Here is a 16,259-nt window from a genome sequence, read left to right as displayed (position 1 = left end):
AATATTTCATTGGAGCATTCAGATCATGAACACAATTATGATGACAAAATTCCTACACTTTTGCTTAGACGGTTGTGGATTGTGTACTTAGACTCCCTGGTTTATTCAAGGAGTTTAATGAACACTAAATACTCCATCTTAGCCTCCACTACTGGCACCAGCTCTGAAATATTTGGATAAAAAAAAAAATACAAACAAGACCAAATATAGCGTTTTCTTTCTTTTTCCAGGCATGCTGTCATACGGCTCACATTTCAGCGTTGAGCGAACTGAGCCTGAGCAGATGGCATACACACTTTAAAAAATTCATACTCACAAGTCATTAAACATCAACACTGCAACGTGTTTGATAGCTTATGTGTGTGTGTGTGTGTTTTAAAATATCCAAATACTTCCCATCCTCCTGGTGGAGCTTATTTTAAAAACATTTTTGGCTCATTAGTCAACAGAATTTTTGTTCAAAAGGCAATCTGGTCCTTTTCTCCGTGGGAATGTTAAAATATGGATCTGTATTTATATCTAATGAGCGATATTCCGTGTTTAAATTACAAATGCTTAAGAGTGCTTTTGACCTTGCAAGCTGAGTGAGAAATGTGTTCAAAGTAAGATTTTTTTTATTCATAAATAAAATATTTTCATAGTTACAGCATAGAAATGCTTGTTATGACCTTCTAAATAGGCTTTGTGACATTATTAGAGCCCTTCAGACATAATGTAACACCCCTACAGCCAAATTTACACTCCTGTATTTGAATAAATTAGGCATGTCCGATAATTATCGACCTGATATCAGCATAAGAATGCAGTATTGGTATGCTTGCCTTTTTAGGAAAGCAAGGTTGCCATTGGTCAACTGGGCATGCCCATATAAGGAAGTCAAGTAGAACATCGTTAGGAATTGTAAACAAATGTAGCTTTTCCCTTACACCTGAAGAAACACTTCCTGGGAGACATTACTAACAATAATAATAATATTGAAAAGAAGGTTTTCCTCCCATTCCATGTGGAAGTGGTTACTTTGTCCTTTCTTCTAACTCGCTTTCAAACCCTAGTACAGTTGACCCTTGTTACATACATTCTGTCAAAAATAATAATAATCATATATAATAATAACAATAATAATATTGAAAAGAAGGTTTTCCTCCCATTCCATGCGGAAGTGGTTACTTTGTCCTTTCGTCTAACTTGCTTTCAAACCCTAGTACAGTTGGCCCTTGTTACATACATTCTGTCAAAAATAATAATAATAATCATATATAATAATAACAATAATAATATTGAAAAGAAGGTTTTCCTCCCATTCCATGTGGAAGTGGTTACTTTGTCCTTTCTTCTAACTCGCTTTCAAACCCTAGTACAGTTGGCCCTTGTTACATACATTCTGTCAAAAATAATAATAATAATAATAATAATAATAATAATAATAATAATAATATTGAAAAGAAGGTTTTCCACCCATTCCATGTGGAAGTGGTTACTTTGTCCTTTCTTCTCACTCGGTTTCAAACCCTAGTACAGTTGGCCCTTGTTACATACATCCTGACATGACATATTGAAAAAAGGGTTTTCCTCCCATTCCATGCGGAAGTGGTTACTTTGTCCTTTCTTCTCACTTGGTTTCAAACCCTAGTCCATTGTGGTTAATTGCTTCCAAACCCGACATTGGTATGTTTGCCTCTTTAGGAAAGCAAGGTTGCCATTGGCTAACTGGGCATGCCCATATAAGGAAGTCAGAATTGGAGTGACGTCAGTCCCCTACACCTGAAGAAACACTTCCTGGGAGACATTACTAACAACGTAAACACAGAATCAGAGCTTGTCTGGCTTATACAACGCACACCCATATAAGGAAGCACAGCATTCTGTGACATCACAGACATCCAGTTTAAACCACGCCCTCTGAAACAGAGCGTTTTGAGTCTTTTAGGGCTCACTTCCATTATTCTTTAGGGCTCACTTCCATAATTATCTGAAACTTTAGCATCATTTAGCACAATAATACAACATTCTAACGACATTTATAGGCCATAAAAGTGGAAAAGTTTCAGTATGCAGTAACATTACTGACACCTAGTGAGCAGCATAGTGTACTACACATCATCACATCTTCTCAATGCTATTTTTATCCTTAAAAATGCTTACAACCCGTATAAAATTGGCTTCAATATGGATATATTTTTCTACACCGTTATTTTGAAAACCGCAGCTCTTATTGTGGAGGGTTGGCGGTGATGTGAAACGCGGATGGACGGGGGCTGCTGCGGGCGGGCGGGCGGGCGGGCAGACTTCAGAGGGGCTCCCTGCTGCATGACAGCCTCCTCGGGATGAGAAGGAAGGAAGCGGTGTTTGCGGAGGAGACGCAAAAGGAGTAAAGTCTTTTGTCTTTTTTTTTTAGCGTCCTTTTTTTGGGCTCAACAAAAAAAACACCCCCCCCCCACCTTTTCCCACCACTCTGGTCCACTCAGTCCGGATTATCCGCTTTTCCAGGAGACGTGACACCCTGGGAAAAATGATTAGGATCTCCTGGTGTGTGCTCAAACTATGAGCAGGCGGCAACAGGATTTGGGGGGATTCAGGCAAGTTTACACAAGTGTTGCATGCCATGCCATGTGTTGGTGCTCATGTTTAATGGATGCGTGCTGCATTACTGCAACTGTGGACGCCGGATTTCCCACCGCTTACCCTCACACTCCACTCGTCTTCTCCTGAGTGGATTGTGCACATGTAGTTTTAAAATGCCGTGTTTGGATGGGAAAGGGGGAGATGTTGTCATTGACGTGACTCTCTTTAACCTTGACGTCAGGCAGGGATCTCCACGGTCAAGCATCAACTGGTGGGTTCTCACACCAGACCAGGAAGCCGTCCAGGTTTCCTGCAGCAAACTGTAAACATGTAAAAACGATTGCCCCCCCCCCCCAACACCCGAGTGAGGGTAAGCGGTATAGAAAATGGATAACTGGAGGTCCGGATGCAGAAAACAATTCAAAATGCATTTGAATGAAGAATTAATTCTGATATGACATATTGAAAAAAAAAAAAGGGTTTCCTCCCATTCCATGCGGAAGTGGTTACTTTGTCCTTTCCTCTAACTCGCTTGGCCCTTGTTACATACATTCTGTCAAAAATAATAATAATCATAGATAATAATAATAATATTGAAAAAATAGGTTTTCCTCCCATTCCATGCGGAAGTGGTTATTTTTTCCTTTCCTCTAACTCGCTTGGCCCTTGTTACATACATTCTGTCAAAAATAATAATCATATATAATAATAATAATATTGAAAAAAATAGGTTTTCCTCCCATTCCATGCGGAAGTGGTTATTTTTTCCTTTCCTCTAACTCGCTTGGCGCTTGTTACATACATTCTGTCAAAAATAATAATAATCATATATAATAATAATAATATTGAAAAAAATTGGTTTTCCTCCCATTCCATGCGGAAGTGGTTACTTTGTCCTTTCATCTAACTCGATTTCAAACCCTAGTACAGTTGGCCCTTGTTCCATACATTCTGTCAAAAATAATAATAATAATCACATATAATAATAATAATAATAATAAAACTGAATAGGTTTTCCTCCAATTCCATGCGGAAGTGGTTACTTTGTCTTTCCTTCTCACCCGGTTTCAAACCCTAGTAAAGTTGGCCCTTGTTACATACATTCTGTCTAAAATAATAATCATCATATATAATAATAATAATAATAATATTGAAAAGAAGGTTTTCCTCCCATTCCATGTGGAAGTGGTTACTTTGTCTTTCCTTCTCACTCGGTTTCAAACCCTAGTACCTTGTTCCATACATTCTGTCTAAAATAATAATAATCATTTATAATAATAATAATATTGAAAAGAAGGTTTTCCTCCCATTCCATGTGGAAGTGGTTATTTTGTCCTTTCTTGTAACTCGGTTTAACTCGGTTATAAAATAATAATAATAATAATAATAATAATATTGAAAAGAAGGTTTTCCTCCCATTCCATGTGGAAGTGGTTACTTTGTTCTTTCCTCTAACTCGGTTTCAAATCCTTGTACAGTTGGCACTTGTTACATACATTCTGTCAATAATAATAATAATAATAATCATATATAATAATAATATTGAAAACAAGGTTTTCCTCCCATTCAATGCGGAAGTGGTTATTTTGTCCTTTCTTCTAACTTGGTTTCAAACCCTAGTACAGTTGGCCCTTGTTACATACAGACTGTCAAAAATAATAATAATAATCATATATAATAATAATAATAACAATAATCTTGAAAAGTAGGTTTTCCTCCCATTCCATGCGGAAGTGGTTACTTTGTTCTTCCTTCCCACCCGGTTTCAACCCCTAGTACATCGTAGTTTCTTCCAGACCCGACAGACCAGGACCAGGGTCTCAGGAGGTTGAGCAGGTCATCCAAAAACTGTAAAGTTGTTGGTTTGATCATGCACCCAGTCACTGTTGTTGTGTCCTTGGGCAAGACACTTCACCCACCTTGCCTCCATTGCTATGGTCGGAGAGGCCGTTGTTTCCATTAGTCTATCCCAGGGCAGCTGTGGCTACGGATGTGGCTTACCACCACTTCTATGTGACTTACTAATGGATTCATTTCTATTGGTACCTTCAAAAAAACTATACAAAATTCAAAAAAATCGAATCCACAAGTGAATTTTATTTATAAATGGAATATTTTCATAGTGAGAGCACAATATTAGACCCTTTTAAACCAATATAGTGGACATAATCATGGAAAATAAGACATATTAAACATAAATAAGACATTACATATACTCACACGTTAGCACAACAGCATATTCCTGACACCTAGTGGCCGTGTAGTAGAATGCTACACTGCAATGGCACTCGTAGTTAGCTGACGTCACACAGTGACTTCCTAGGCTCCGCCTCTTAAAGGGGTACACGTCACAGATATTACACTACATTAGAGATATTTTTGGCTATTTAACAATTTCTACGTTTGAAAATAACATAGTTAATTAATTCTCACAGTAATTTAATATAGCTTCATATTCCAAACAAAGATTTCGGGGTTTCCCTCTCAGTCTTTCAGGGGCCTTGTAATCAAGCTAAAGATCAGTAGTAGAATGCTACTGCAATGGCACTCTTGTAATTAGCTCATGTCACGTGTCACTTCCCAGGCTCCGCCTCTTAAAGGGGTACACGTCACAGATATTACGCTACATTAGAGATATTTTTGGCTATTTAACAATATCTACGATTGAAAATACATAATTTGGACTAATCATATGTACAATTTGCTTATGTATGCATATGCTTTGACGACTAATACTAATAATAGGTCATTAAACAGCATTAATTCTCTCAGTAATTTAATATAGCTTCATATTCCAAACAAAGATTTCGGGGCTTCCCTCTCAGTTTTTCAGGGGCCTTGTAATCAAGCTAAAGATCAGTAGTAGAATGCTACTACAATGGCACTCTTGTAATTAGCTCATGTCACGTGTCACTTCCCAGGCTCCGCCTCTTAAAGGGGTACACGTCACAGATATTACACTACATTAGAGATATTTTTGGCTATTTAACAATTTCTACGTTTGAAAATACATAATTTGGACCAATAATATGTACAATTATCTTATGTATGCAAATGTTTTGATAACTAATACTAATAATAGGTCAATAAACAGCATTCAAACTCTCAGTAATTTAATATAGCTTCATATTCCAAACAAAGATTTCGGGGTTTCCCTCTCAGTGTTTCAGGGCCCTCGTAATCAAGCTAAAGATCCACCCCCAGGGCGCCGCCCCTTGCCTGTAGTCCAGCATGCATTGCATGTGTTTCTCCTATTTGCTTAACTTTACAAGCTTCCCACCGAGAGGGAACATTTGGAACAGTCTAAGGAGTTCCACCGCAATTATTTTTCAGCGGTGATTAACGCTGAATGAGTGTGCTAAACAACCACTGAGTAACGGCGGATGACCTTATCAGGAATTCTTGGATCCGCTGGTGGCCATCATGAAAAGATGCAACATTGATTCATTGTTAATAAATGGAATGTTTTCATAGTGAGAGCATTTTTTTTTTGTTTAGCGCCATGCCCGTTCAAATTCCCTTGTTTTTATGACTTTAGAGGGCAAATGTTTCCCAAAGGGTTTTTTTTCATTTGATGCCAGGTTCCTGTTGTTCTATTTTTGGAATCATTTTAGTTTTAGGAGTTTGTGTCTTTGGCTATAGATTAAATATTTAGAGAAAAAAGGAAAAGGAAAAAATAATCAAATTTTTTTTTAAAAAGCATAATTTTGCAAGAATAACATTGGAATATTCTAAAGAAAAAAATGAAGTATAAATATTTAAGAAAGAAAAGAAGGTGTTATGTTTTTGAAGTCATTATATTATAAGAAACAAACAAAACAACAAATGGAAAAAGGTATAATATTATGAGTATAAAGGCAAAATATTATGGGAATAAAGTCAAAATATTTGGGCAAAAAGAGGAATAAGTCCAAAAATTAACTCATTCGTTACCAGAGTTGTGTCTTTGGCTATAGATTAAATATTTGGAGAAAAAAGTAAAAAGAAAAAAACATTGAAAAAATTTTTAAAAAGCACAATTTTGCAAGAATAACATCGGAATATTCTAAAGAAAAAAATGAAGTTGAAATATTAAAGAAAGAAGGTGTTATGTTTTTGAAGTCATTATATTATAAGAAACAAACAAAACAACAAATGGAAAAAGGTATAATATTATGAGTATAAAGGCTAAATATTATGGGAATAAAGTCAAAATATTTGGGCAAAAAGAGGAATAAGTCCAAAAATTAACTCATTCGTTACCAGAGTTGTGTCTTTGGCTATAGATTAAATATTTAGAGAAAAAAGTAAAAAGAAAAAATAATCGAAATTCTTTTTTAAAAAAACATAATTTTGCAAGAATAACATTGGAATATTCTAAAGAAAAAAATGAAGTAGAAATATTCAAGAAAGAAGGTGTTATGTTTTTGAAGTCATTATATTATGAGAAACGAACAAAACAACAAATGGAAAAAGGTATAATATTATGAGTATAAAGGCAAAATACTATGAGAATAAAGTCAAAATATTTGGGCAAAAAGACAAAAAAGTCCAAAAATTAACTCATTCGTTAACAGAGTTGTGTCTTTGGCTATAGGTTAAATATTTAGAGAAAAAAGTAAAAAGAAAAAATAATCCCCCCAAAAAAATTTTAAGCATAATTTTGCAAGAATAACATTGGAATATTCTTAAAAAAATGAAGTTGAAATATTCAAAAAAAGAAGGTGATATGTTTTTGAAGTCATTATATTATGAGAAACAAACAAAACAACAAATAGCAAAAGGTATAATATTATGAGTATAAAATATATATAAAAATATTATTGAATAAAGTCAAAATATTTGAGCAAAAAGACAAAAAAGTCAAAAAAAATTCACTAATTCGCCACCAAAGACATATTTTTGTTTTTTTTCAACCCGACCGCTCACTTCGAAAGACGTCTTTTTGCGCAAGAGGTACAAAGGAGGTGATGATGCAACTCCACCATAGAAGAGATCATGTTTGGTGAAGTGTCCAGGATGGCAAAAGGGCCCCAGGGTGGCCATGTATTTGTCAAATATGTCTTTCTTCCTGTTTACTTTAGTCCACTTACACGATTAGGTGTTCTCTGACAGGGCTTTCACAGGGCAGAGTGTCGGCGGAATATTCGATGACATTAGAAGACGGATTGCCGCCTCTAATGGAGCCCATCGCGGCCTTGAGCGCAAGGATTTGAATGCCTCATTTGTAATTCTCACTGCCATCCTTTCAGCACCGCGGCCCCGCCGCATTACGTGACAAATTTAAAATGAAATTAAAGCTGTGAGAAGCGTTCAACGGGCCTTTGGAACCTCACACGAACTGTTCATATGATGTTTTTGCCCAATATGGCCGTTTCCGATAAAAATGGCTGACTTCCTGTTTGTTTTGAGACTTTTTTTTGTACGTTCTTTCATTTTAGACGTCTCCACCATATTTCCTTTTTTTTTTAAATGACCTGTCACTTATCTTTCTGTTCATAAAATCACCGTTAATTGACCGCAAAGTAGGCTTTAACAATAATAAACATCATATTTCTGTAGTTTATCATATTTCTGTAGTTAGAGTTTATGACTTTCTAAATACAAGTTTTAACATTATTCGAGTCCGGTACACTTTTTTTTTTTGTTGGGAACTGATATTTTCCTAAAACTTACCTATTGCTGATAATAAAGAACGGAAAAAGGTAGAAACAAAATTAAAAAAAACATTTTTTCTGATGAAAGACTAATCTTCAAAATCAGTCAAAATCACCCAAAATGGATGGGATTGAATGAGTTAAGAGGAAAAAAAAAGTTTGGTTTTCCAAGAATAAACTTAAGAAGAGGAAAAATAATTTTCTTTGGCTCCGTTTTGGCTTATTTTGCTGGAGAAAAGTAAAGATGTACGGTGAGAAAAACTATTGACAACAATCATGTCTTCCATGAAGGTAAACGTAACGTTAAAGGTTGGTTAGAAGCTAATATGATGCTAACAACATTTTGTGTTGGGCTTACACAGTGTATTAATAGCATGACAAGACGCGAGACATGTTGTACGCTAACTCAAAAACGTATTCAAATCCAGCCAAAATTCGGGCATACATTGGTTGTTAACTGAAAATATGTTTGCTAACCAAGGTTTCACTCTAAAGTGATTTATGAAATCATGAATGGAATCATGACATTTTGGCTAAATATTTACGACTAAATTTGTGTTATGCTTGAAATTTAGCTTTTCACAAATAGCCCTCTTCTCTCTTTTTTTGGTTGGGAACTGATATTTTCCTCAAACTTACCTATGTTCTACTGCCGATTACTAAAGAATGGAAAAAGGTAGAACAAACTTTTTTTTCTGATGAAAGATGTTTTGTGTTTTAATGTGTATTAATAACATGACAAGACGCAAGACATGTTGTACGCTAACTCAAAATTGTACGCAAATCCAAGCGAAATTTTGGCATACATTTTGGTTGTTAACTGAAAATATGTACACTAACCAAGGTTCAACTGTATAGTGATTTATTAACTCATAATAAAAAATAAAACGTATGCAAATCCAACAATTTTTTGGCATTGTTATTTAGACATTTTGGCGAAATATTTATGTGATGCTTGACATTTAGCTTTTCACAAATAGCCCTTTTCTCTCTTTTTTTGTTGGGAACTGATATTTCCCTCAAACTTACCTATGTTGTACGCTAACTCAAAATTGTACGCAAATCCAAGCGAAATTTTGGCATAAATTTTGGTTGTTAACTGAAAATATGTACACTAACCAAGGTTCAACTGTATAGTGATTTATTAACTCATAATAAAAAATAAAACGTATGCAAATGCAACAATTTTTTGGCATTGTTATTTAGACATTTTGGCAAAATATTTATGTGATGCTTGACATTTAGCTTTTCACAAATAGCCCTTTTCTCTCTTTTTTTTGTTGGGAACTGATATTTCCCTAAAACTTACCTATGTTGTACGCTAACTCAAAATTGTACGCAAATCCAAGCAAAATTTTGGCATACATTTTGGTTGTTAACTGAAAATATGTACACTAACCAAGGTTCTACTGTATAGTGATTTATTAACTCCAACATAATGTCTCTCATCTATACCAATCATTCATTCGTTTTCTACCGCTTATCCTCATGAGGGTCGGGGGGGGGGTGCTGGAGCCTATCCCAGCTGTTTTCGAGCGAGAGGTGGGGTACACCCTGGACTGGTGGCCAGCCAATCACAGGGCACATATAGACAAACAACCATTCACACTCACATTCATACCTATGGACAATTTGGAGTGGCTAATTAACTTAGCATGTTTTTGTTTTTCACACCCCGGACTGGTGGCCAGCCAATCACAGTCATCTATACCAGTGATCAGCAATTAATCTGAGTTAATGACCAAAAAAAGCTACATTTTTGTGTGGTGCTGTGCCATATTAGTAAAAATGTAAGATCTGAGTTTTGGGTCAGTTTCGCCACGATGCTCCTGATTCCCCAGGCTTTCATAGTCCACATAAAAGAACACCAGATGGCAGCCTTGAGTTTGGCATCGAACGCATTGTTGGATGTTGGATAAATGTTCATTTAATCTTTCACTATTTTGAATTATTTGAATTATTTATTATGATCAGGGTTTTTTTTAATAGTACATTTATTCTGCTTCCAAAGGGCTCTGACTGGGTGTCACCTGGAGCCAAAAGCTCTGGAGTGACCCACATCATGAAGACCCAAAAGACCAAGGGCGCTACGACGTCGCCTTCCCGCCGACGGAAGCCTCGTTTTTCCTTATGTGGACGAAAGAAGAAGAACAGCGTGATCCGAGGAAAGCTTCGGTTACGTTCCATCGCTGGAGCATTCCTGATTTTGGGCGTCATTGTCGTCCTGGTGGGCGTTGCGTTAGCCGTGGCCGGATACCGAATGTCACGTTTTTCCATCCTGGGATCCGCGGAAGGGAACAATGTTTCCGAAACGTCGAGGAATTGGAGTCTGGGAGCGAAGAGTTTCCTATCGACGGTCAGCTTGATCCACAGCGAACGGATGAAGCTGCTGGGTCCGGTCATCATGGGGGTTGGGCTCTTTATTCTTATTTGCGCTAACACAGTCCTGTATGAGAACCGAGACCGGGAGACTCAGATGCTTCTGGCGCAGATGCGAAGTGTCATCTGCTCCGTGTCTGCCGCCGTTCCCTCGGCAGACCTTCAAGAAATAGCGGCGGCTAACTCCATGGCGAAACATCAATGGGTGAGCAGTTTACCCGCCGCCCAACTCAATAGCTTCTGTCGACAGCAGCTGGTGAGGTCGGAACCTTTGCTGCAGACCAGACCCGGTAGCACTAAGAAGGACACAGCGGAGGGAATTTACCAGCAACCAGTCCTGCACACAGAAGCCGTCCATCATCAAGAGTCGGTACCTCCGCCTTCCACCGATTCATCGTCGTGTAACTCCACACAGTTCGAAACGGAGCTCAGTTCCGGCTGTAAAACCAAACCGGTTCCGTTTTCCAAGCTCAACAATTGCCTGATGTCCGCCAGCTCCATGTCCACGCTCGGATTGGACGATGCGGATACCCCGAGCGCTCAGCCTCGACGTTGCCAGAGCATGAGCTACAGGACTAAACCGTACACGACCGGAACCGTTTTGTCTATGGAAAAAACCATTAACAGAGAGCGCGGTCGTACTACTCAACCGGCGGTTATGACCCCAGACCCGCATTCGAGGGTTTGCATTAACATCCCCGGGCAGGTCATGGATGTCACCGAGGAGCAGACTCGCCAAAGCTGGCCTCGGTTAGACCTGGGCATTGGGAGACGCTACCTGAAACTGGAGAACAAAGAGGACTCGGTGGATAAACTTCTGGACCAGTTAGAGCAACAGTGTTCTCAGTGGGATAGGAGTTTTGGATCCGGACCGTTCCAGTGATGGTTCCCAGTCCGAGTTGTATAATTTTTTTGCGGTTCTGAACTATGACTGACACACGGACTTCGTGCTCTGTGATGCATTCGCGACCGTACGAGAACAATACACTGACCCAATACTGTCATCGCTGAGCTAAGCAATTCTCCGAAACGTTCAGGTTGGCAGAAATAATCAGTTTTTATTATTTTACCAAGGCCCAGCAGAGGGTCTGTTTTCACTGTGCAGTCCTGTTTTAGCCAAACTACCTGGTCTCTGGACCCGTTAAGTGTTGATTGACTGATATATAACGAGAATCCCGCTCTCCATATCCGATGCATGTCAGTTATGTACTGTAGAGTATGCTGTATATTAATAATGTCTGTGTTGGGGTTTTTATGTGTACAAATATTGCAATACCATTTAAAGAATGGATCCCAGTTTAATGCATCTTTGGTCGTATTAGTTTATAATATTTGCATATTCTTCTATTATGACCGTATACGCAGATGTTGGTTAAACGATGTCAATAACATCGGGATTTTAATCCAATATTACCTTAAAGTATTCTGTGTTTAATATTACAGTAATCCCTGGTTTATTACTTCCAGACCCAAAAGTGAAGTTATTATTTATTAGAGCCTTCTAGACATGAAATAACACCCCTATAGTCATCTTTACAACACGCAGACCTCACAGCTAGGAGACCTGAGTTCAATTCTATGTGTATGTCTATTAGTTTATTTCGCCATGTTTATGCTTGCAAAAAAAAAACACTAAACTCATCACACAGTAACTTAACACTCCAAAGGTGTACCTAAAAATATACAAAGAAGTACCAATATGAGTTTTGAAATTTCCCATTCTGCATTGTGTCTGAGCAAAGCAGTTCATTGGAGGACATGCGGCATAGAAAGTGGTTAGCGCGCAGGCCACACAGCTAGGAGACCCGAGTTCAATTCCACTTTCGGCCATCTTTGTGTGAAGTTTGCATGTTCTCCCCGTGCATGCGTGGGTTTTCTCCGGGTACTCCGGTTTCCTCCCACATTCCAAAAACATGTCTATGTCTATTAGTTTATTTAGCCATGTTTATGCTTGCAAAAAAACACTAAACTCATCACACAGTAACTTAACACTGCAAAGGTGTACCTAAAAATATACAAAGAAGTACCAATATGAGTTTTGAAGTTTTCCCATTCTGCATTGCGTCTGAGCAAAGCAGTTCATTGGAGGACATGCGGCATAGAAAGTGGTTAGTGCGCAGGCCACACAGCTAGGAGACCCGAGTTCAATTCCACTTTCGGCCATCTTTGTGTGAAGTTTGCATGTTCTCCCCGTGCATGCGTGGGTTTTCTCCGGGTCCTCCGGTTTCCTCCCACATTCCAAAAACATGTCTATGTCTATTAGTTTATTTAGCCATGTTTATGCTTGCAAAAAAACACTAAACTCATCACACAGTAACTTAACACTCCAAAGGTGTACCTAAAAATATACAAAGAAGTACCAATATGAGTTTTGAAGTTTTCCCATTCTGCATTGCGTCTGAGCAAAGCAGTTCATTGGAGGACATGCGGCATAGAAAGTGGTTAGCGCACAGGCCACACAGCTAGGAGACCCGAGTTCAATTCCACTTTCGGCCATCTTTGTGTGAAGTTTGCATGTTCTCCCCGTGCATGCGTGGGTTTTTCGGTTTCCTCCCACATTCCAAAAACATGCTAGGTTAATTAGCGACTCCAAATTGTCCATAGGTATGAATGTGAGTGTGAATGGTTGTTTGTCTATATGACAAACCAGTCCAGGGTGTACCCCGCCTCTCGCCCGAAGACAGCTGGGATAGTCTCCAGCACCACCGCGACTCCCGTGAGGACAATCGGTAGAAAATGAATGAATAAATGAGTGTAACGTTGACTATAGGGGTGTTATTTCATGTCTAGAGTGCTCTAATTATGTTAAAAAGCGTATTTAGAACCGCAGGAATCCTACTTTGTGGAAATAAATGAGTGATTACTGTACATAAAAATATCAAAGTGCCGCCGCATCCTTTGATATCCGGTACGAGGTCCTCTGTGTGTGGAAGTTTGGACATCCCAGTGTACACAAACGCATCGTCGTGTCAACCGATGCCAAGATGAAAGAGACTAAAGCTGTAATAAACTGGGAATCTTTGTTTAACAGTAACGCAGATCTTTGGTGGTTCAAGATGACTTTTTTTTCTCCCTCTGGTCTCATGCCGATTGTCTCCCAGGTATTTATGAGGCGAGTCCTCCCACACACACACACACACACACACACATAAACACTTATATATGCACACACACGTCCCCCCTTTGATCCAGTTGACCAATTTGATTGTGCAGACAAGGCAAAAAAACCACAGCTCCAGCCAGATTTAGTGAGGTCATCGACGCTGCAGAGGGATGGGGTAGTATGAATCACTGTCCACGTAACCCCCCCCCCCCCCTCACGCCCCCCCCCACCACCACCACTCCCGTAAATCCATGTGTGCAGAGGTGACCTCTCTCTGTGAAATACTCCCCATGTGTGACGCCTGTTTGTGTGTTCTACCTGTACCCCAAGCAATACAGTAGCAGTGGCGTGACGGGACAATCAATGCCACTTCCTGTACGTTGTCGGCGACTACTCTGCATTTAACGACCATGTCCGCTTCCTGTGTTGAAAATATAAGGTTGAGCAAAACCTGTGATGTCATCTCATTTATTCAAACCGACAATATAACGGCACCATATATATATATATATATATATATATATATATAAATATACTATATATATACTGTATATTTTATAACAGTATACGCAGATGTTGGTTAACATCAGGATTTTAATCCAATATTACCTTAAATTATTCTGTGTTTAATATTACAGTAATCCCTGGTTTATTACTTCCAGACCCAAAAGTAGTGAAGTTATTATGTATTAGAGCCTTCTAGACATGAAATAACACCCCTATAGTCATCTTTACAGCGCGCAGACCTCACAGCTCGGAGACCAGGGTTCAATTCCACCCTCGGCCATCTCAAAACACTAAACTCATCACACAGCAACTTAACACTCCAAAGGTGTGTGGAGTTTGCCCCGTGCATGCGTGGGTTTTCTCCGGGTACTCCGGTTTCCTCCATGTTTATTTAGCTATGTTTATGCTTGCAAAAAAAAAACACTAAACTCATCACACAGTAACTTAACACTCCAAAGGTGAACCTAAAAATATACAAAGAAGTACCAATATGAGTTTTGAAGTTTCCCATTCTACATTGTGTCTGAGCAAAGCAGTTCATTGGAGGACATGCGGCATAGAAAGTGGTGAGTGCGCAGGCCACACAGCTAGGAGACCCGAGTTCAATTCCACCTTCGGCCATCTCTGTGTAGAGTTTGCATGTTCTCCCCGCGCATGCGTGGGTTTTCTCCGGGTACTCCGGTTTCCTCCATGTTTATTTAGCCATGTTTATGCTTGCAAAAAAAACACTAAACTCATCACACAGTAACTTAACACTCCAAAGGTGAACCTAAAAATATACAAAGAAGTACCAATATGAGTTTTGAAGTTTCCCATTCTGCATTGTGTCTGAGCAAAGCAGTTCATTGGAGGACATGCGGCATAGAAAGTGGTGAGTGCGCAGGCCACACAGCTAGGAGACCAGGGTTCAATTCCACCTTCAGCCATCTCTGTGTAGAGTTTGCATGTTCTCCCCGTGCATGCGTGGGTTTTCGCCGGGTACTCCGGATTGCTTCATGTTTATGCTTGCAAAAAAAACCACTAAACTCATCACACAGTAACTTAACACTCCAAAGGTGAACGTAAAAATATACAAAGAAGTACCAAAAGTTTCCCATTCTGCATTGCGTCTGAGCAAAGCAGTTCATTGGAGGACATGCGGCATAGAAAGTGGTTAGTGCGCAGGCCACACAGCGGAGGTTTTCCACCAGCTGCTTATAATGATTTGCATTGTAGTGTCCAAGAAGCTCTGAAGCAAAAAGTCATCTTTACAGCGCGCAGACCTCACAGCTCGGAGACCGGTGTTCAATCCCACCCTCCCACAGCACTCGATTCATCACACTGCAACTTAATACTCAAAAGGTTTATAAACAATACTAACACTAATTTATACTGATACTAAAATACTAATACTAAAATACTAATTTCGCAAGGTGGCGGCACAGCTAGGAGACCAGGGTTCAATTCCACCCTCGGCCATGTCTGTGTGGAGTTTGCATGTTCTCCCCATGCATGCGTGTTTTTTTTTTTTTTTTCGGAAAAATCCTGCGATGTCATCTCATTTATTCAAAGCGACAATGTAACGGCAACCTTGTTGTGTATCGACAACCCCATATTTCTCACGTTTAAGCACCCTTGGCTTTTCCACCGTATTATTTCTCAGGCTACAAACCTCATTCCCAGTTCAGTGAGCAGCACAATATTTTAAACAGTGTGACGGGTGGGTAAGGTGGGGGGGGGGGGGGATTCCCTGGCTGCAATTATCCTCAGCAGAGCTTCCAAATGTTTTTTTGTTTTTTTTTTTTCCCCTCTTATTAGATTTAATGGTTCCTTCTGGGCAGGTATGCATTCCCCTGTGATCACTTCTCATTTAATTGGTTGTTTAAAAAATGGCCCCCGGCTTTCTAACAGCTCATAAAGCCAGCAGGCGGGGCACCAGCTGCCCTCTGCAGCTCCGTCCTAAGCAAATGAAAATGACTAAAACTGTAGTTGTGTCTCTGTGTGTGTGTGTGTGGAGACACACAGAGGCACAGCGTGGCTCATCAGTGCCTTGGGGGGGGGGGGGTGTCACCCTCAACCTGTAGCATCTGTAA

At 39.2% G+C, this 16,259-nt stretch overlaps 1 protein-coding gene across 1 annotated transcript; it reads left to right on the top strand.

Annotated features, from left to right (window-relative positions):
* Positions 1–2,317: 2,317 nt before the first annotated feature.
* Positions 2,318–12,546, top strand: tmem200b (transmembrane protein 200B). Its single transcript, XM_078791904.1, has 2 exons — positions 2,318–2,576; positions 10,210–12,546. Exon 2 carries the CDS (start codon positions 10,261–10,263, stop codon positions 11,458–11,460), a length of 1,200 nt encoding a protein of 399 aa, XP_078648030.1. The 5' UTR covers positions 2,318–2,576; positions 10,210–10,260; the 3' UTR covers positions 11,461–12,546.
* The last annotated feature ends 3,713 nt before the right edge of the window (positions 12,547–16,259 follow it).

This window comes from Doryrhamphus excisus, linkage group LG7 (assembly GCF_037039965.1).
Source record: "Doryrhamphus excisus strain RoL-2023G ecotype Guam linkage group LG7, RoL_Dexc_Guam_v1.1, whole genome shotgun sequence".
NCBI lineage: Eukaryota > Metazoa > Chordata > Actinopteri > Syngnathiformes > Syngnathidae > Doryrhamphus > Doryrhamphus excisus.
The sequence above is the reverse complement of the archived record's forward strand: the minus strand, read 5'-3'. Positions and strand labels throughout refer to the sequence as shown.